General features: G+C 41.8%; 1 protein-coding gene across 1 annotated transcript; it reads left to right on the top strand.

Annotated features, from left to right (window-relative positions):
• The first annotated feature begins 8195 nt into the window (after positions 1-8195).
• Positions 8196-22240, top strand: LOC124261755 (allene oxide synthase-lipoxygenase protein-like). Its single transcript, XM_046696113.1, is given in 17 exon segments — positions 8196-8221; positions 9703-10186; positions 10620-10664; positions 11100-11228; positions 12133-12230; positions 12555-12636; positions 12638-12691; positions 13690-13785; positions 15161-15257; positions 15820-15937; positions 17064-17156; positions 17641-17701; positions 18983-19088; positions 19612-19703; positions 20812-20985; positions 21211-21374; positions 21754-22240. Coding segments are annotated over 17 exon segments (2019 nt in total). The 5' UTR covers positions 8196-8210; the 3' UTR covers positions 21869-22240.
• The last annotated feature ends 1518 nt before the right edge of the window (positions 22241-23758 follow it).

Genomic DNA, 23758 nt, shown 5'->3' on the forward strand with positions numbered 1-23758 from the left:
CCTGGCTCACACACGTATTGTGTGAAAACTTCCTGCTATTACACATGACGATATCGAAACTGCAGCATTGCAAATGATCTGTGAACACTATGAAGCTACAGTTAGCATGTGAAGTGGGTTTTACGCCGCTTCTAGGAATATTCCATTGAGGCCTACAGACCCACCCGATAATAATGGTCCAGCTTCCTCCAGGTACTTGAAACATATGAACATTTGCTGATATTAAGAAGGAACGATAAATATAACGCCTAGTGGTTAAAGCGTTCGCTCGGCACGCCGAAGACCCGGGTTCGATCCCCCACATGGGTACAATGTGTGAATATAAAAATTGCTGGAATATTGCTAAAAGCGGCGTGGAACTAAACTCACTCACTCGCTCATTTTTTACCAACTGAAGGTCACATTATTTGTCACATGCTGATTTTATCACAGTGTGAGGTATATTTGACAATTACTAATACCATTGACTCGAAAGTTGTGAAGTGATATTCGAAATCTACACATTGTTCCAACAGGTCGGAGTACAGTTATGTCGAAGTACAGTTATTATATTTAATTCGGTTTGCAGAGGAGAAATCGAGACAATGTAATTTTCTAGGTTCAGTTAATCGTAAGATGTTTGTTTATTTAACCTAGAAAATAGAAAATTTGCAAAGTATTCTGCATTGTTATCGTGTTGTTTACTGTTATTTATGGTTTGTTAAAATCCCACCAAAATGTCAAACTGTCTTTGGAATAAGTTCATTGGGTGTAATCCACTTTAGTCTAAAAACACTTCCCTTCGTTCCGGTTCACTTCCACGGCATAAAGCATAAAGTGGAGAACAGGGGAGGTGCTTTTCATATACATGTATGTACATCAGACTGATTATTATTGTTTGATTAGTTTAACCAATTCAATCCATCTTCACTTTCCACAAACTTGGACGGCTTTTCACATGAAACTCCAGTGCTGCAAACCAACTTCTCATGTGGAGTTGAGCGCCGTTCAAGCTGACAACTGCACTGTTTCGATTTTTCACTGTTCCAAACATGTTTCTCAATATCTTAATCATATATACTGATCATGATGGCCAGAGTTGGATGCCAGCTTGTGATTTTACGAACATAGAGCGAATGATGAGCTTACAAGGACGGTTAGCTGTTAGTGCAAGGGAGATAATCCTTGTTGTATTTCTCATCACTGTGCATCCATTTGCTTTTGTGTGTCATTACTTTTATGTTGATCAATCCTGTGCATGACACAGAAGTAAATTATTTTTACACGACATATTATCTACCTAACCTGAGCTCAAGAGTGAATGAGGGAAGGAGGGAAGGATGGGTGGACGGACGGACGGACGGACAGACAAACAGACCAGGTGTATTCACATGTCGGTTACATAGTATCTGAGTACGTAGCGTTTGAATATTTATAAATTCATGATAAATGCATACATTTTTTTTAAAACCTGTCGACGAAGGACAATAAAACCAACTAGAATATCACAGTATCAAGAATTAAATCTAGCATCTATCTCTAAACTTGAATTTGAAATTAGGACATTACAGTGTAAAACCGAGCTGAGTATCGCCAGCAAATGAAGGTAGATCACCATACCAGGGACCATGGGGACTTACAGTACTTTTGCTACCTGCATGGACCCTAGCTGGATTTACACCATCCCTTCAGCCGCTTGGAATTGTACTGAATTTTTGCCATTACTTAAAACAACAAACATACGACAATTGAAAGCTTGTTGGAGCTAAATTTAGTTTGCAAGTTTTGGGACTTACGTACCAGCATCCTGTCCTGAGATGTCAAGTTACAAGTTACAACTCCCGAGACTGCTGTTGTGTTATTCATAGAACTTACTAACATTGATACACATACTTGGATATTGCATGGTCATGGTATGTTGTATAAAATGGTCTTCTGCGACCCCGTGAGGGTGAGGTAATGCCGGTGCTGTGTACACAAACTTATGCAGATTTTACTCTTCAGGCAATAGAATAGATACTAAATGGAAAACTATTATTCTCGTCAAGATTTCTGACGAAACATCGTCTTTTCTAAAACCATTTGAAACATGTTGCCGCGGGCCTATCACTGTCTTGTGCTGATTATTATTAATATGTTAGGATATTTATATAGTACCTTCTCAAGGCGCTTGAGTGTTCCCTTGATCAACAGATGCCTTTTTTCTGGCATTCTTTTAACCAACTCAACTCCCTGGGGAGTATTCAACTCATGCAGCCTGTGAAGCACACAGACTCATCCTCACAAGGTACCCATTTGCAGCTGGGTGGACTAGGACACAGGATACTATTGGGATTACTCAACAGTAAGTGTTAAATATTTTGCTTGGGGGGTAACATTGTGCCGTACGGTATGACTAATAATTCCTCTCTAACGAAACCTCTCCCTGGCCCATCTTTCAAGTAGTACAAGTTCGGCTCGTCAACTTTGATGTCCACTTTATCTATGTTGTAAGTTTTGACTGACCATATCGGATCGTCACTGCTGATCCTGCAGCATCCTGCGGAACCAACAGTTGTTCGAGCAGTTCATCACACTCCATCTTATAATGTAATAAGCAAGTTTTAGTTTTAATAATATAATACCCGATGCAGGTGAAACATAGCGAGATAAAGGTTAAGTTGCACACGATGAACACTTCAAAAAAGTCATAACTATAACTGCTAAACTCTAAGTTTTACTTAGCATTTGCTAAGCATTTGCTGAGCATTGCTAAGCTAAAACACCCTATAGGCCACGGGTTGGTCGGTCTTGAGCACGAGCTTAGCATGTTTAGTTTCAGCGAGCTGTTTCTTCACACGTTCTCGTTCTAGTTTGCTCATCACATCGTTCTCTCTCAAACACTCCTCGAACGAATCTCTGTCCTTGCAGTGGAATAAGGCCACCCATCGCGTCTGCTCCCTGAGGTCTTTCAACACCGAGTTGAACTTCTGCGTTAGCACCCAGACGCTGTGCTTTGCGTGCCGGCCGGAGAAGGCCAGGTACGATAGCATGTCTCTCTTTTTTGTTATCTCGCGATTAGCGCTGCAGTCGTCCAGTATGAACAGCGTCGGCTCCCCTTTGAATTTGTTGTGATAAGCCTTCAACCAGTCCTGCAGACGTGTTCCCGGGTCGACTCTGTGTACGTCCGGGTCCGTCATCACCCAAGGTCTTTCCGTGTACGTTCTATTCATGTGCAGAGTAGGGCACATGATAACGATATTGTCGAACACATCCCGGTAGTACCCCTCCAGCATATCCAGCACGAAAACGGTCTTCCCACAGCCCGTCTGCCCGCACACTATGGCGCAGTGCGGGTCGCGGGGTAGATTAATAGATGGCTCGCCGCCGGCAGGCAGTGGCTTGCCGCCATCAATAGATGGCTTGCACGAATCTCCCATTGTCTATATTAACCCTCCTTCGTAAGTTGCGCGTCCATAATCACGTACAGATATAATTTCAACTTGCCAGCGGGTTGAGCCTTCTTGGTAATCTGGATTGTTATCCCCTCGCTGCCGTTGTCGATACGGCGGCCGCTGCCATGCAATTTATCATCGTCCGTGGATCGCATGTCCAACCATAGCGCGTACTTGGTGGTCAGGTATTCACCGATCTGCACGGAGGATAGGTCCAGGTCCTTGATGACGTGTTGGTGCCGGGTCGGTAGTTTCGTTATCTCGTCCAACTGCTGGTGTGCCCTCATACCGGCGCTGAACAGCTGGTTGGGCACGCCCTCGATGGTCACTTCCACCTTTTCAATTGCGGGGTTGAAAAACTTCTCGCTGTCCCTTCGGAACGGCTCGTAATCCTCCACGGGGACGATCAGGATACCTTTCATCGATCGCGCCGGCACGTTTAGGTTGATGTTCCACAGCGTGTCGCTCTTATCCCGCACGACCGCTCTATGCCTCAGTATGCGGTCGTACAGGATGGCCACCTTCCCCGAGTACTGGTTTCGAACCTGCCTGGCCAGCTCTGGGCTAGTGACCATGTCGAACTCCAGAGAGATGTTGTCGATGGCGTAACTGGCCTCATCACCGTTCGGCGTACGCACGACTTTGCTGTAGTCGTTAAACGTGAGCTCGTATTCAAGCCTATCACCCAGCGCGGCCTGGTAAAACGGCGCGTGCCCCGTGAGCAACCAGACGACTTTATAGAGCATGATCCTCACCGAACTTTATATCTCGTTAGACAAAGATAGGTATGTCTCCGACATTAGGAACAATGGTATCTTGTTCAGGGCTTTCATTCCGAAGTATGGTATAAGTACTCAGCTAATACCGGATCACACGGGTAACATGTTAGTTTCAAGCCGGAAGAACGAGTTAAGGTTTGACGTCCCCAATTCCCAATTGGACCTTATGACTGTGAAACCAGGCTCCACACTCGCCATAGAAGTCTACTTCGGGTTGGTTGATGATACAGAACGGCGACCTTTACCCGGGGTGACAATACACTTTGGCACTCTACACACGGGCGAACGTGCCGTATCGTCATACAACCGGACCCCTCAACGGGTTCTATAGTCCCCTCAGTAAGCCTCGATGATGTTCGTGTGGACGCAAAGTTACCTATTATCCTCTCACCTATTTCCCTGTACGGTGGTCTAAACCTTATAAGCTTCAAATACACTGTGCAAAAAGTAAATTACGCACATTTTAAAGATATTTTTTAGAATATATTATATGCACAGGATGGGCCTGTACCCAGTCGTAGAGGAAGTCGCGAAGACACTGGAAACCGTAGACGGATTCCGCTTGAGGCAGTTATGTGATGTAAAACGCCAACTAGAACAAGACCGCGACACGCGGAAAGCACTATATAAGAAGTACCATAGAGCTTTCAATATCGTGGACGGACTGATACTACCCTTATGGCAACCAGCATGGGACTAGGGGCGGCAGGTGTTGGGTTGTTAGCTACCATCGTGGCCGCACCTATAGTGCTAGGCATTGGAAATAACAGCTGGGGTGTCAGGGTTGATGGGGTTGGTGTTTAAGTTTGCATCCCGCAGACTGCATCGTAAAGCGTTGAAACACGACGAGATCAGGGTTCTGGCCGAAGCAAAGCTGAACACGGTAAGTGAGCGTATTTCCACGGCACTCACTGACAGTAAGATCTCAGAGGAGGAATTTCGTTCAATCCTCTCTGAACTCGACAAGTACTGTAAGATCGTAAGTCCGCTATCAGCGAAGACGAGAAAAAAAGTACATAGAACAGGGAGTACGAAAAGCCCAGCAAGCCTTTATTACGAACACCAAAGAGATCATAGGCGATTCACATTAAACTGTTTCATCGAGGTCAACGCGACATAGTGTCACGTGATCAGGAAAGTGCTAGTTCACGGTCATAGTGACACTATTGTGTCACGTGTGGCCGGGAAGTTAACTGGGGATTCAAAAGTAGTATATACGATGGGGGTGAGATCTAAGGGCCTGACAAAAGCTTTATTAATGAAATAAAGCTTTACAGAGGCTTTTGTTGGACTTGATCTCTGACTATCATTGTATATACTACTGTATTTTGTCCAATGATACTGCACGTTACTATACCCGCAACGAGGTGTCTGCACGTGTTCGTGTGTCCACCATCTGCTCACCTACCATCGGATGAGTGGGTTCTTTTAAGTGCACAGGGTTGTGTACTGTACACTAGGGGTTGTCACAACACTGAAAGAGCCTGCAAGTAATGTTAGCTCCAAGGTTTTTACACCTGGACACAAGTGGGGATCAATCCAGGCACCTTTCGCTTACTAGCGCGGCGCCTTAGACAACTCGCCCACCTTGCAGTACATAAGTTTGCATTCCATTAGATATAATGCAATACGTACATGCTGGTTTTGTAATGTTACATATACCTGACACTGCTGTCGTGGTGGTAACAGCGGCAACACCGGGATAATACGTGCTCTATAACATGGTCATTTCAAGGTTCTTACGTTGCCGGTCCTATGCTTGTTCTCAAATTGTATTTTTAGCCAATTCACAATGTCTGCTTTGTGCAGTATGTATACTTTATGTATTTGTGTGACAGTCCACGGGACCTGCATCCATGATGTCACGTGATTCTTAATCTAAGCTTGACTCGTTCCTGACAAGTTCCCTTGACACATAAAATGGTATAATGAATTATGAATTATTCCTTTAACTGCCATGGCAATAGATAAATGAGAGTGTAAGCGTTTTCAAGATAATAATCAAATACACACCAAACATCTGTATATGATGACGTGAAGAAACGGGGTGTCCCCATTGTACCGGTAGATCATGTTCTCATGAATATCCCCTGATCTAGATAATCCTTATAAATCTTGTGGATTAAGGCTATAATCTGTTTGATTGGTATTTAAAAAGATGATGAATAATAAGGAAGGTATGATACTTTATGGATGACGTCTTTATTATGGTATGACACGTATTTTCGGTATAAACACCCATACCGTTGTCAAGCAAGAGTGACCTATTGCAGTAGGGTCACTCTCGCTTGACAAACTCGTCCATCAGTCAGAACATTTCCTCCCTGGGTGTGTGTGAGCGGTCCGTTGGAGGATCGTTACCTCGGTGAAACTTTGTTCGGATGAGTGGAAGCGATTTATGGAAGTTTTGACTATGGAAGTTTTGACGGCAACTCTCATGACAAAGCAGTGGCGAAATGTTTCCACCAGAGCGTCTCACCCCAGAGCACCCTTTGATCAGTGACCGATCCCTATGTCCACACCAGCAAGTTCATATCATCATAAACCATGGTTGATAGGTGGACACAGGCCATCTACTGTTAACTGACAATACTTCAATCACACCGTTCACCGAGTAAATGTGGAACAGACTATAGCTTTGAAATCAGTTGACCATTAATCTCATTTCCTAGCCTGCCTCTAACACACCGAGGATTTTTTTGTCTTGTCAGAAAGTAATCTCTAGCTTCAGTTTTGGTGTAGACCTCTGTACATGTGAGAGTTGGGTGGGGTGCGGGCAGGAGAGGGATGTCGTGTACACTGTAGTTGGTCGGGACTTCGTCGTTGGGGATATATTCCCCATCAGTACCGTGTGACAAAACTAGAAGGGTTGGTTTATTGTACATTCACATTTATATTAGTCTATACCGATAAAACTCCTCTCTGCATGAAAGCACATGTTCCAGTTGAACAGGTAGCGTCCGACATATCAATCAATGACCTCGGCTGGGTCATTCGTGTGTGAATGACGCCTGTGAATGTGCTATTTGGGGCATGACACTGATTATTTTCAAAAGCGGCAGTCGCTGTATAAAACCTGCCACGACGATACCAACAGCTATACCGCTACACATCTGCGTCAACATCATCGACCCATACTCACCGACCTATAGGGCTTTTCTATGTTTGAATGAGGTAAGTGTTAGATTAGTTTCTTGTCACTATTTCCACGATGTCTGCAGTAATTATTTCACCCGACAATGTACTGTGTCCCACCACATGGGTATGTGTGCTGGAGGATGGGGGAAACTGTATACACAAACGTTATAATGACTGCACAATAATAATAACACAACACATATGAAATCCTACCTATATGGAATAGGTATTAAAGTAAGACATCATGAAACATGTATGGAATTATCGAGTATTGGAACAGAGTGTTGACAAATATCCTATGCACGAATGTTTGTCTGTCACACGTGAGAACAAAACACATCCTTATTTGCACATGCCGCATGCAGCAAACACGTCAAACACGTGCGTAGGGTGTCATTCCAGATTTGGACACTTTCATTTGTTTTCGGTTATTCCTTATGATTCATTATATATGACAAGAGTTGGTTGATTCAGCTCTACAAAATCGAGCTCGAGTTGTGAATAAAACTGCTGTAACTTCCTCATGCCCCAGGAGTATGAGTCAGGGGTCAGGTGATTGGAATATGTTTACGTGCAGCTCACCCATGCATAACTTCCGAGCAAATCACAAGGAATATTGCCAACGCACGTCTAACTAAGGTGAGCGTCGATAGTCATGTGTCTTGTTTTCATGTTGCCCTTCCGTGATGTGCATTGTTGTATCTAGCCTAGTCCAGTGTCATGACAGATTTAGTGGTGTTGGATAGCCCGATATGACGAGCACCTCTCCATATTGTGCAATGAAGGGTCTTGTTTGTCCCGTTTGCAAAGCATTGTGGGTCGGCGCTTTGTCTTACGTCCACCAATGTTCACCTCGAGCAGCACAACATCCATGGAATGAATGGATCAACGGTGAGCTCAGGCGCACTGAACACTTCTTAGTTGTGAAAGGGAAACGCTTGCGTCAACGTCATATAAACCGACGAGGAATGATTGTAACTACTCTAAACTAACAACATTTGTTCAGTCTGCAACTACTCACATACTGTTCCCGACAACATGAAAAATATGTGTTTTACATGAAAACATCAACAAAGCAATCTGTCAATCAATCTGGGGTAATACATCACATCGATGAATCAGTACAAACTCACTCTATATTATATAAATGGATTCTCATGATGATCATATTGACAATGTGAAACCGGTTAGAATGGAAGAAATTATATCTGTATCAAGGATTTTCAGCTTTTGTCTTTTGAGCGTGCGTGCGTGCGTGCGCGCGCGTGTGTGTGTGTGATCTTATATACTTATATTGTAAGACCTTTGTGTTATTTGGACTTAAATGGCCGGAGAAGCACAGGCTCACCTTCAGAGCTGTAAGTATTATTTACCCGTGCATTGAATACTCATTCAAATAAAAACGCTTTTGAACGCTGCTTTAGTATCAATATTTACCTCTGTCTATTTGCAAATACAAATAGGCCATATTTCCACTCGGAATGTAGTACCTAACCGTTAAAATAGATCCGAACTCGAACCTTTAAACTGACACTTTCAGCTACCCAATTCATAATGCTTGTTATACTGAGAAAAACTACCTTCGTGTGTCAACGTGCTACGTAGAATATTACCAAGTGTGTGAGAAATATGTCACATTAAATATCCTGGTGTAATATGACAACTTGAAGTGCGCTACACTGAGGCTGAGATATAGTTGTAGATGAGCACATACTTCCCATTCCTAACTGTATCCAGAGTGAGTAACCGGCGTAGAAGTGACACAAGTATCCCGGGCTGTTAGATGGTTGTGTGAGATATTGTCTCTTCAAACGCAGAAGTCCATCAGTGGGTCCACAACACTTTATTTGTCAGCTAAGTATGCAATTACATGATAGCGTAGCAACGCCAGGCAGCATCACAGAGGCGATCGTCAGCCCACCTGCCTAGCCGCTGTCCGAGGGTCAAGTCCCGTTACATTAGAATACGTTGTCTATATGCTACTGACTGTCAGGATGCCCTGTATCGTATTACGATACATGTATGGTCAACCTGCAGTATCAAGCATGCACCTCATCCACTGTTAAGCTTCCGTGGCCAACCGGCCATACTCTAAGGTTAATTAGGGTTAATTACACGCAGGCAGCTGATCTGTACATTGCTGTGCTGATGGTCATGATAATAAGCTGCTGATATTTCATTTATATTGTCAGCACTGTGATTTAGATTTAGATAACACAACTTTAACTTAACTCAGAGAATATACAAACATGTCTATATTTCCCGATAAAACCCATACCCCATCAAAGTGCCTACGACACAAACTTCCGTGACACTGTCATAACAGGGTGAACGAGCGTTGTTTCTCTTCAATACTCAATTTGTTATTTCAGCATGTCGTCCTGCGTCAATCACGAGTTTGTTATTCATGTACGGACTGGGGATGTACAAGGAGCAGGTACTGATGCAAATGTGTCTGTTATACTTCACGACGAGCAAGGCTCATCAACAGACAAACACAATCTCGACTATTTCTTCCGGAATGACTTCGAAAGAGGGAACCTGGATGTATTTCAGCTGCCAAGGGATAAGACTGCAGGTTTAGGCAAACTAAGAAAACTGGAAATATTCCGTGACGATTCTGGATTTGGAAGTTCCTGGTACGTTGAAAGGATCACAGTTGAGAACAAGTCTAACGGCGACGTGTACATCTTCCCAGTGTTCAGGTGGCTGCGACCTCATTACCACTACGTGTTTCGGGAAAATGACACCTTCCTTCCACAGGATGATGCCCAACAGGAGCAGAGGAGGCTGGACTTGGAGGAGAAACGCAAACTGTACGTGGTGGACACCAGTGATGTCGCTCTCCCTGCCTCGGTGAGTTACCATCTCTGAATCTCTGATTAGGATAACATTGTGTGTAAAACACCCTTCAACGTTGGGGAAATCATTTTCTTCACTGTGGATTTCAATCCAATGGGTGATTGTAACTCATGACAAGAGAGTCTGAATAAAGTGAAACGCCGTTGTGTCGAGCTTTGATGTGTCGAATTCATGGTTATCTCAAAGTAAACACATTGTCTTTATGTATTCAAAGTCATCATGTTGTCTACATACGTAGATTCGTTCATCTTCGACACAGCGGTGTTTTAGTGTGTCTTCCATTATGTACATGTTTGTCGGGGAGATATACTGATCAGTCAGTTATGTAATTCATCCACGTTCTTACAATGTTCTTATATGCCAAACGGTTGCCTCCATTATAAGCATGCGTAACTACTTCATTGTCCATTGTATTTTGTTTATTCAGGTGAAGGATTTGCCTGCCGAGGAGATGTTTTCAAGCCAATACAGGGTAAGTTGTGTCTCATCCGGCGATTAAAGAGTACTGGAATGTCTTTTACTTATTTTGCAAATGTTTATATATAATGTAATAAAATTAACAGCTTACACACGTGGACGACACCGTTGGCAATTTATTTGTTTAACGTTTAATGATCTAATAAATTATTTGTTTAAGTCTGAATAATCGCATGTGCATCGCGATATAAATGTACTTACTTAGTATGTCATTAATCTCTAGTTCAATGCCTAGGTCGAATTCAACCTTGGCCCCTCTGTAGAAGAAGACTGTCGCAAGACTGTATTCAGTATTTCACGTGAGGTCATACATGTATAACTTCGATTTGTCCCAATTGTGGAATTCATCTTGTCTTACATAGATGAGATTGTCTTTTCACGTGAATATTTTTCAGATTTTGTTTTATTGACTAATGCATGCATCTTTCAGTGGGATATACAGAAGTTGAAAATGAATCTCATAGTTCAGAGCAAAATCACCATGTTGACAACAGGCAGATGGAAGAGCCTCGAGGACATAAGCAACGTGTACGTCAGGGAGATCTTCAACCAACCATATGTGTGTTTCTTTGTGCGCGTGTGTGTGTATGTGTTTCTATGTGCATGTGTTTGTTTGTGTGCGCGTGTGTGTGTGTGAAGGGTTTGTTTTGTGTTTTTTTGTGTGTTGTGTGTGTGTGTGTGTTTGTGTGTGTGTGTGCATGTGTTTGCGTGTGGGGAGATAGTGTGTGTGTGTGTTTGTGTGGGTTTTTTCTCAGTGTGTGTTTGTTTGTGTGTGGGTTTTTTCTAGTGTGTGTGTGTGCATGTGTTTGTTTGTGTGTGGGTTTTTCTTCTAGTGTGTGTGTGTGCATGTGTTTGTTTGTGGGGGTGTGTGTGTTTGTGTGTGTGGTGTTTTTTAGTGTGTGTGTAGTGTTTGTTTGTGCTATTGTTTGTGTGTGTGTGTGTGTGTTTGCATGTGTTTGTTTGTGTGTGTGTGTGTTTGTTTGTGTGGGTTTTCTGTGTGTGTGCATGTGTTTGTTTGTGTGTTTGTTTGTGTGTGCATGTGTTTGTTTGTGTGTGTGGGGTTTTCTAGTTAGTGTGTGTGTGTGTGTGTGTGTGTGTTTTCAGTGTGTGTGTGTGTGTGTGTGCGTGTGTTTGTTTTGTGTGGGTTTTTGCATGTGTGTGTGCATGTGTGTTTGTTTGTGGGGGTTCTAGTGTGTGTGTGTGTGTGCATATGTTTGTTTGGGTTTTTTCTATGTGCATGTGTGTGGATGTGTTTGTGTGTGTGTGATGTGTTTGTTTGTGTGGGTGGGATTTTTCTAGTGTGTGTGTATGTGTTTGTTTGTGTGTGTGTGTGTGTGTGGTGGTGTTTTCTAGTGTCTGTGTGTTTGTTTGTGGGGCGGTTTCTAGTGTGTGTGTGTGCATGTGTTTGTTTGTGTGGGCGTATAAATTGCTGACTAAATGCGTCATGTGTCTACGCGTTACAGACTAGCTATTCCTGGACGGACGACTCGTTCTTTGGTTATCAGAGACTCAACGGCCTTTGCCCTACGCTCATTCAACTTTGTTCTAACATTCCACAAAAGTGAGTGTTTTCCACAAATATTGTAACACGTTCACAAAATGCGATATCATGTATATACTGTCGTGACTTTGCGCGAGTCCATTTCCTCCTGTTTACCCCACTAGATCCGTTTACCACGCTTATTATTTCCTTCAGGGAAGCTAATTCTACGACCCCGATTTTGTATATTCACGTATGTCACCTACCTTGAAACATGTCAACACAGACTACATTAGGCAATGTACAATTTTGTTATTGATCATCACACACATATTCCAGCTACAATGTATGTTGTACAGGTACAATATATGTTGTATAGCTTCATGTTTGTACTTATATTCACAGACTTGCCGTTACACCAGCAGACATCGAGCCATTCCTGGAAGGGAGATCTGTTGAAGAAGCCTTGGGTGATAAGCGACTCTTCTTTTTGTGATCTGAAAATTCTCCACAACTTCGAAAGCAGAAGTGAAGACCGTGCGGTTTGTGATGATATAGGACTATGGTGGTAGTGGTGGTAATAGAAGGAAGGAAACCATTAATTATGTATATCAGTCTTCAAAGTTTGAAATCACTGCAGTGCTAAGACATGACCGTATGGCATATCAAACCTCCACTGGTGAGACACCATTGTTGCTGCAGCGCCACTAGTCAGTTCCTCCACAGTTAGCATTTTAGCACCTGTTTGGTTTACCTTGTCTCAACTAGAGACATAGAGTCACACACACTTAAAAAGCTGTTCATCTAATCAAGTTTCAGCATTTAATGCTTACGAAAGTCAAACATATTCAGTAAATCCTTAAATAATATATATATCTGAAAGTGAAGTTTCCCTTGGGGAGTTGTGTTGCTACACCAATGCTTTCACAAACAGCTCAATCTAAATTTGATTTATATCAGCATTCAGAATTACTTAAGTCTGCTTTCTAAAGTTTATCTTCTCTTTGTTCTCTTTCTTAACAACGCTAAGACGTCCTTCTTAGTTGTAAATAAATTGTCAAACAACTAAAACATATCTGCATATTTCAATTACTTGAAGACAATTATTCTCAGTTCACAGAGTTTGTAAACTGTTCACATTCTGTGATTTATACACCAACTCCTTTGTTCATGTAACAGAGATAACAGACACAAACAAAAATTCCTTTAAGGTTCAATTTGTTTTTAAATTTCAGAAGAATATCAAAGCGACACCTTTCCTATTCTTATTGCAATACTCCTTACAACTTTAAGTAGTATTGAAGTAGTATCGGGATATATCGTCTGTTGTGGCGATACATCGGTGTATCATGGACCCTCGCGATATAAATATCCTGATACATTGCCTGAATGTGTTTTGTATCTATCCACTCGTACCGTGTAGTTGACGATGTAAACACCGATACTATCGATGAATCGTTACACCATTAGTCTCAACGCAACTGAAAGTATCAAGCGAAGTAATATTTTGTTATTATCATGACCAAATGACTTGCTGCAGGTTTGCGCTCCCATCCTTCTGCTGTACCGGGACAATCAAGGTCGACTCCTCCCAGTTGCCATACAGTTGTTCCAGGAGCCAGGACCTACCAACCCGGTAACTGTCACGTCCCTGTCAACGTGTGTCTGATGCAACACAACTCGCAGTGCACAGTTGCGTCACTTAGATATACTAGAATCCTATGTAGTTCAACCAGTTAGATTGGAACTGACTATTCACTATTGTCAGCACCATACAGATGGCGGAAGGCCCGCAGCACTTTGTGTTTTCCTCCCACACAGAGCTGACGCGGTTTGATATAACTGAAATGTTGTTCCACGCGCTGTTAAAACAAACATTTAATGTTCATTGCAATAGCAAATATTGTGTAGGATCTGGTATGCGATTATGATGTGCAACTACACGATGTCGTCACACATTGGACAGCACACCTACCACACAGTTGCTTAACGGGGTCAGTCTAATGGCTAAAGCGCCCGCTCGTCACGCTGAAGACCCGGGTTCGATTCCACACATGGGTACATTTCTGGTTCCCCTGTCGTGATATTGCTGGAATATTGCTAAATGCGGCGTAAAACTATGCTCACTCACTCACTTAACGTTTCATGCTTTATCTTATCACAATATCTCCATTACGTCTTCGTTTAAATATGTTAAGTCCTCGTCCCATTCTTTATCATAAGCATGATTTTTGTAAATATCCAAATAAGAAACAAGACAACCTGGTAAAAATTCAACTTCACAATTTACCCAGTGAAAAGGAAACTGATTAATTACTACCAGATGCCTAAACTCAGATGCATCACGTGCATGTTCGTCATAGTTACCTGTGTATGTTTATGTCAACATTTCTGTCATTTAGATTAATCATGTACACCTGTTGACTGGATAAAGAATTAACACGCTAAACCCTCGCTGAACCCTAACTGCACAGGCCAAAGCGTAAACGGTTTTTGTTCGTAATGCATGCTGTCTAAACATTAAATACCTTACGGCAAAACTTAAGAAATTTTACTCTTCAACGCTCTCTCTAGCGGAAGGCCATAACGGACTTTTTATGTCCATTGGGACAGGTCATATTACCGTGACGATGTCTCCTTGATGGAGGGAATGGCGTCTCGAAACACGATTCATTCCCATGTCCTTAAGTGTGATGCTTTAAGTCCATGTCATCTTGCACAGCTGTCAAACGATGGTTGCTGGCCGCGTATAGCCTCAAAAATAACAGTTGCTGTATCCCGTCCTTATGCTGTGTGGATCAGGGTTATGTCATTGTAGCTGCAGATTAGAAGGTCCGGGTTCGATTCCCCACATGGGTACAATGTGTGAAGCCCATTTCTGGTGTCTCCCGCCGTGATGCTGCTGGAATATTCTTAAAAGCGGCGTAAAACAAAACTCACTCACTCATGTTACTGATCGTGTTTAATATACTTCTTCGATGTATATTTGAGCACACCTTTCGGTGTTACAGGTGTTTCTACCATCCGACGACCCGAACACGTGGCAGCTGGTGAAGATGTGGTACAACCACGCAGAGGCCACCTACCACCAGTCGCTGGTCCATCTTGGTCAGTCCCTATACCAAACATTGGAGGTCCCAGAAGGGACTGTGGTCTTCAGTTGTTCAAGTTTCAGCATTGCACTGTCAGTTTGTCCTTATACACCCGTGTATTGGAGGCGGTCGATGTGTCTTGGTTTGTTTTCCCGGTCTGGGCGTGTCATATCCGAGGTTTAAACAGTGTCTGTTTCATTGGAGTCAACAGCGACTGCTGAACGACTCCCTGAACAAGTTAACTATCATATTTCCTTGGCTCTAACCGAGTCGCTCTTTACATGATCTTACACTTGAGATGTAGGCGGCAATCATTGGTACGGGGATCCATGCTCACGGTATTGGTCACGTGCACATCTATTAGAGGTATACTTGGGTGGGTCGTTGGTACGCAAGTATGAATGCACGATATAGGTAACTCCACCAACATCAAGGTACCATGGTACAACAAACATGTTTAGTTAAAACAGTCTGATTGAAAGTGACATGGAAATGACTATAATTACATTTCTGGTTTAAAAAGGATAATAATGTTAGTTTGAAGAACGTGTACTAACCGCCACAGTGGTTTGTTCCAGGATATACCCATCTGTTGATGGAAGGGGTCGCGTTGGCACTTGAGAGGCAGGTGTCCATCTCTCACCCAATCTTCAAACTCCTGGCACCGCATCTCCTGTATATTTTCGCCATCAACAAGTATGTAACTATTGTTATGTGGTGATTCCCAAGTTGAAACTATTAGGACTGCACGGTATTACCGGTATACCGGTATATCGCAATACGCTTTTTCAAACGATACGTATTGCAATATTTTTTCTGAGAACCGGTATATTGGGTAAAGAACATATATCAAGTTTTTGTGATTATTTTTATGGTTTAAATTAAAATCGACACATACTTAGTACTTTAGTTCACTATAAATGGTTTCGCGCTTTATTCAAGGAAAAAAAAGCATACTGTAAAACTATAAATTGTATTTTTAAAAAGTGCATGACTATGCAACCTAGTTTTTATATTTCTGTTATCAGAACCATAACATATATGTTTAGTTATTTAGAAAATAGGATTGACATGTACAATTAGCTATAGTGTCATTCGCTGTTAAACACTTCCCAATATATCGCAATACATATCGCAATACGCGTGCCCGAATCGCAAGATATTGAAATACAATATATTTGCCAATACACAGCCCAAGAAACAATACGCTTACCGGAAAAGAATTAGGTCTGAATCGAACACACAACAAAGAAATGTGTTAGAATTAACAGTTTTATGCTAATGTTAACAAATAAATCAGTATACAAATCAATTATAAAACATGATAAAGGAATAAGAATGTTTTGTAGAAAATAGAGAGGCAACACAAATAGGCAGCATAAATACAATGGCAGTACAATATAAGAGCAGTGAATGTAAAAATATAATGACATAAGATATTATGCAAGACAATTAAGACAGGAGATCCCCGATATATAAATATATAATACACGAAATGTTGACTCTATGGTCACATAGATAAAAAAAGAAGATGAAATTGAAATAAGTTTCTCAGGTCGTTTAATGCAGTAACTGACATACTCTGTAGCAATTCATATTCAAGGTCGATGGCTATACATATCGGGGATCTCCTGTCTGTATTGTCTTGCATGATATCGTATGCCATTACATTTACATCATCACTGCTTTTTTATTGTACTGCTATTGTATTTATGCTGCCATTCAATATGTATTTACTTTGAGCTGTTTGTCATATACATAGTTGGACTAGAAGTGACAAACATGTTGTGGCAAACTGATGGTGAGTTATATATGAATATAGGTTTGCTGTGGTGAAGTTGCTGTCTGTTGACGGATGGATCGACACTACCATGTCAGCCGGGAGGAATGGTGTGTTGGGACTGAATCGGAAAGGGTAGGACATTTTCAGGTTCATTATTTCTTGCTATTTTAGTTCTGCTCCCATTACTGATCGGGACTTAATTCTACAGATAGAGCCAGCCACATCAATATTATGCTGCAGTTGGAACATATGTCTAAAGACTGTTACACAATGCATACAGCTACATATAATTTCATTACAGACGTTGGTAAAATGTTGTCTTTTAGAAATGATTCCCCTTTAGCAGCGAGGGTAGGTATGGGGTGTATGGGGCTAACCAGCACAAATGCGGGGTGTTAGGGTTATCTGTGATGTCATATCTTTGTCTTTCCGACCGGAGAGCCTTGTAGTCAAAGCATTTGCACAACAAACAGAAGTCCAGGGTTCGGATCCCAACAGACGTACAGTGTTTGGAGTCTATACACTATGCCGCCTCCCCCTCCCCCTCCCGTTGTGATATTGCATTGCCCTAAGCGGCGTAAAACCATACTCACTCATTAAGCTTCCCTGTTTCCAGGCGAAAAGACTGGCGGATGGACATCCAGGGAACGTTACCCGAGGACCTCAAAAGGAGAGGGGTGAGTTCATGTGATGAGATATTGTACACTCTGGTAGTAATTCATGGGATGGGTATAGACAGTTATCAAGTGTAAATGTTACCATTACATTACTCAGAACGCGACAAGATTGCACAGACATGTCTTTATCATTTATGTTTATGATGTTTCTACATTATCTCGAGCAAGGGTCGCATATCTGTGTGGATGCATCCATCATAAGGTCCATGCCTTAGCTGAGACTCAGGTCAGCTGTCTCATCCAAACATCCCCTGACTGTAACAGTGACAGGAAACTATGACCTGCCGACAAGGTCATTCAGTCGAGCTACACCTTTAACCGAGTTACATATATAGAGAATACTACACGAGGTCTCATTACATACGAATAATACGAAACTCGTGACCTTCCTATGGTTTCTGACCTCGCGAAATATACGAAACGAGTGTCCTTCCTATGGTATCTGACCGAGCGAAAGCGAGGTCAGAAACCATAGGAAGGTCACAAGTTTCGTATTATTCGTATGTTATGAGACCGAGTGTGGTATTTTATTTCTTACCCACGTCTTACATGCATTGAATTGACAAAATAGCGTATTTTCGTTATTGTTATGGTTTCAAACCGAAACCGGTTTCATAAAGAGGTTGCGGAAGAATGTTTTTTTCTGAAGTACACTTTTGCATGACGTCACACTGTATTGACGTCACTACGCCATTCTCGTCTGTCCCCTTGGTAACCGACGTCACGATGCATGTCAGTTGTCATCGCCTCTCGTACAGCCTCCTACAGTAAACTACTCCGTAGCACCCTGTTTCTTGGTTTGCAACTGCTTCACTCGGCTAACATCAGTGGTGGAAACATTGCGTTTATGTTTTTCGACGGATATAATGTCTCAGTTCGACTCACAATTAAACAGCGACACGGCAACGTTCGCAATGTTTACATTCCCACAATGCATCTAAGTTGTAGAATGAATGAATTCACGTGTTTGTTATGAATGAACAAGTAGTTCCGTCACAACGTGACCTAACTGAGAGGTCATCGGTTATCCAATCAAATCGTTAGAATCTCAGGTCAAGTTCTTACGACACAGGTCAACGCGATACGACACTCGTGTGACGTACGAGATTAGTATGCAACTACCCATACGTTGACCACGTGGGTAATAAGAAGGATATATTATCACATATGTAAGCACTGCACCCCTGTAACACACTCGTAAAACACAAGCTAATATTGTTGGGAGTATCCATGTTCAGCGAGACGGTTTAAACAAACATGCATGTACTTCCATCTCTCTAGGTGTCCGAGGAGAACGTTCTTCCTGGGTACTACTACCGTGACGACTCTCTACTTCTGTACAATGCAATAAAAACCTACGTTACAAGTTACGTTGGCCTGTATTATGGTAAGCTGAATGTATTATTCAATAATAAGAAATGTTTTTACCTTGTGAGTTAATTTTATTATTGTGACAGGTTACACCTATGCATGTCGTGTACCTTAATATTACCATACCGTTGATTAATAGGTTGTGTGCGAGTACCTTCATATTACCATACCATTGATTAAAAGGTTGTGTGCGAGTACCTTCATATATACATGTACCTGTCAAGCATTGAAGAAAATGTTGTGTTCATGCACCTACGCATACCCGTAGCATGATCGAAATGTTGTGTGCGCGTACCTTCATGTATAAACATGCACCTGTCAAGCACTGACTGAAAGGTTGTGTGCCTGTACCTTCAGATAAACATGCACCTGTCAAGCATTGAATGAACTGTTGCGTCCATGCACCCATAGCAATAAACACTGTCTGTATTATTATATTCATTTATTGCTAAACTGCAGCAAACGCGTCATTAAGAACGAGGATAGGATCAGGAAAGCAACGATATTGAAATACAGAAATCGTGTGTTTTTGTCATCAGAGACACCCCAACGTCTCCTTGACGACACAGAAATGCAGGCCTGGGCAAAAGAGATGGCTAAGAGTCGGGAGGACGGTGGAATGGACATTCAGGTAGGGAACACGGTAGAATGGACATTCAGGTAGGGAACACGGTAGAATGGACATTCAGGTAGGGAACACGGTAGAATGGACATTCAGGTAGGGAACACGGTAGAATGGACATTCAGGTAGGGAACACGGTGGAATGGACATTCAGGTAGGGAACACGGTGGAATGGACATTCAGGTAGGGAACACGGTGGAATGGACATCCAGGTAGGGAACACGGTAGAATGGACATTCAGGTAGGGAACACGGTAGAATGGACATTCAGGTAGGGAACACGGTAGAATGGACATTCAGGTAGGGAACACGGTGGAATGGACATTCAGGTAGGGAACACGGTGGAATGGACATTCAGGTAGGGGAACACGGTGGAATGGACATTCAGGTAGGGAAACACGGTGAACACGGTGGAATGGACATTCAGGTAGGGAACACGGTGGAATGGACATTCAGGTAGGGAACACGGTGGACATGGACACAGGACATTCAGGTAGGGAACACGGGAATGGACATCAGGTAGGGAACACGGTAGAATGGACATTCAGGTAGGGAACACGGTAGAATGGACATCAGGTAGGGAACACGGTAGAATGGACATTCAGGTAGGGAACACGGTAGAATGGACATTCAGGTAGGGAACACGGTAGGATGGACATCAGGTAGGGAACACGGTGGAATGGACATTCAGGTAGGGAACACGGTAGAATGGACATTCAGGTAGGGAAACACGGTGGAATGGACATTCAGGTAGGGAACACGGTAGAATGGACATCCAGGTAGGGAACACGGTAGAATGGACATCAGGTAGGGAACACGGTGGAATGGACATTCAGGTAGGGAACACGGTAGAATGGACATTCAGGTAAGGACGTATCGGCTGAGCCCAGCACTTGATCGCGTGGACAGTGACGTAAAACATAACCTGAAGAAGCACAAAATGTTTTTCTTTAGGGTCTCGTGGACTGAGTCATAGGTTACAGATTTGATATACTCTGTTTGTGGGTTTCTTTACCTACACCATGTCATCACAATATGCCTGGCAAACAGTTCAATTGCTCTTAACATGCTTCACAAACCTATTTCTATTATATCGAGAGGATTTTACCTTTTGGCAGGGAGTACCTGGCAATGGGAAGTTCCGGGATTTAGAAGACCTCACCCTGACGTTGACGTCGTTCATCTTCACCTGCAGCGTCCAGCACGCCGCCGTCAACTTCCCCCAGTACGACTACTACGGCTTTCCGCCATTATACCCTCTCACACTTGAAGGCAACCCTCCAGCGGACAAGGTAGGATCTGAAGAAAACAGAACATTGTGTGGTGCAATAACCACCTGCCATAGCACATTACTATATTCACATGAAAATTGGGTGTTCTGTTATGTATTTTGGGTGGAATATACTTTCTATTGCGATTGTCATTTTTTTCATTCTTTGAACCCAACTAACAGCCAGACTAATATTGGGTGCATTCTGCGTACCAATCAACCATTCATTCCAGAGCGCCTATTTCAGACTCCCAAGACGGAAGCTGATATACTGAATGCCCTACCCAACAAGGCAAAGACCTTTGATGCAATGATCGTCACCAAAATACTCAGCCAGAAGGGAGTCAACAGTCTCGGCGACTTTGAGGTTCAATATGTGTTTGATCCTAAGGCAACCGAAATTGTTGCAAAGTGAGTATTTTCAAGGGTAGATGGATGCAATGGAATATCTATTCAGAATTCCTAATACATAGACAGTTTTCTTTACAAGCTATAGCAGCTGACACAAAACCAAACTGTGAAGTCTACGAATTCTCAGAATGACGTTCATCTTCTGTAATGACGTTATACGATCAGAAGCTTTTCTTGCAGACTTTTTGACTAGATGCATGTCATCGTATCAGAGCTGGAACAACACTTAAACGTTCTTATGTCACTGTTCATGACGACCTTAGTCTAAGTGTTTACCTCTTTTTTAAAACATTCGAGTTGGTATTACCAGACCATGCCATCAAGTATTACGGGTATTATTATAGCAACGGGTTCCTTGCACATGTTGCATATGTTTCAGATTTCGGAAAGACCTTGCGAGTATTGGAACGGCGATCAGAAACAGGAACAAGTCTCTAGACATGCCCTATGATTATCTCCTGCCTGAGTCCATACCAAACTCCATCAGTATATAGGCTGAGCCTAAATTCCAGCATACTGAGTTGTTTCCCTTGAGTGTAGCAGAATCCTATGATGATGTTGTCACAGATTCGCCCTTGTTGTGGCCCGTGATTTATCAACATATAATGCTGGTATATTTGAATCAAACTGACATATTGTTCAAACCTGACAGACACCAAACTCTCACTTTATATGACTTATCACACCGAAGACCCAGGTTCGATTCCCCACATGGGCACAATGTGTTAGGCCCATTTCTGGTGTCACGCCGTGATATTGCTTGAATATTGCTAAAGGGGCGTAATACCATACTCACTCACTCACTCATTATGTGACAGACGTAATGCAAACCGCTGATACCAGGATACGTCTGCACAACACAGAAAGTTGCACAACAATATTAACACAGCACGTACTCTAACCACGCTTTGGTATTGATATATGTATGTATGATATTCCTACAAAAAAGATACAAGAGAGTTCAAACTTAGAACTGTAACAGTAAAGCTGTAAATCGACGTTATGCTGTAACTATGTCCTCGAACTGAATTTGATCTAACCTGAGAATACAAAAATCCTGAGAATACAAAGTTTATGGGAATACCGCATTTTTCACAGCTGTTAGTTTCTGGAAATCAAGTTCATGGGTTTTTATGGCATGGTAAACTGCTACCTGCTATCCCCATTGTATGTGTCAAATAAAAAAAAAATTCTTCTTTTTTCAAGTTTTTAGTAAAATGTTTAATTTTCTTAAGTTTTCGTTTGAGATAAGTGTGTGTGTTGTGTAACGTGTCAACTTACGTCAGTAGATTCTAAATGTTTAAACTTGTATTTGTATGTGTCAAATAAATTGGCTTTTTTCTTCTTTTTTCATGTTTTTAGTACAAAGTTTTATTTTCTTAAGTTTGCGTTTGAGATTAGTGTTTGTGTGTTGTGTAACGTGTCAACCTACGTCAGTAGATTCTAAATGTTTAAACTGCAGATAAGCTGAACTATTTCTTTAGTCCCAGATGTCGAGGTTGATGGAGGTGTCTTTAAATAGGTTGGATACATTATAGTGAAGCGGCTGAGCATAGTTTCCATTAAAAATGGGCATTCAATGATAAAAGAACAACAGTTGGTCATCACTTTCAAGAATATTTGTGAAATAATTTCAGATATGGAGGCACATAATATTTATTTTGTTCTTGTGCGCCTGTGCACTATTTTCAATGTTTCCTCTTACATAGTCAGCACAGCCAATCATTACAAACCAATAATTTCACAATTAATGACTTACAGGTACCGGAAAAGAGAAGAAATAGTTCATTTATGTTAAGATTAAACATCCCCAAACTATAAATGCTCCCTCCGTCCAAAATGGCAGGTAGCAGACAGTTTTTCGAATATGGAGCTCCATGACAAGAGATAAGTATGTTATGGTTTCATCTGATCAATACTGACTGAAATTACATGTATTATATGGCAAATAATTCATAAGTTAAAGTTTTGGATATTTTTAACAATAAAATCTTTAAGTTATTAGACTCAAAGGCAAGTGGGGCAGAAAATCCATATTTGTCTTTCGCAAGGGAGCAGTCATTATTTAATCATTATTTTATTCCAGTAAACATCACTAAACCACACTTTTATTGTTTAATAATTTTTTTTTAAAATCAAATTTTTGCAATTCAGTGTCAATTTTGCCTAATTCGATTTTTCAATGTCACATACAATTTTTTCTATACGTTTCCTTTAGAAAGTGCCATTTCAGCATAATTAAATTATGAGGTTTTAGTTTCCAAGATGGTTGATGATAATACACTAAGTTTATGTAATATTCTATTAGAAATTGAAAACTCATTAATGGTGACAGATTAATCGTCTTCGCTTACAGTCCCTGTGGCAGTTATGCTACAAATGAC

The sequence above is a fragment of the Haliotis rubra genome, unplaced genomic scaffold (genome assembly GCF_003918875.1).
Source record: "Haliotis rubra isolate DU_JTF1 unplaced genomic scaffold, ASM391887v1 Scf808, whole genome shotgun sequence".
Lineage (NCBI taxonomy): Eukaryota > Metazoa > Mollusca > Gastropoda > Lepetellida > Haliotidae > Haliotis > Haliotis rubra.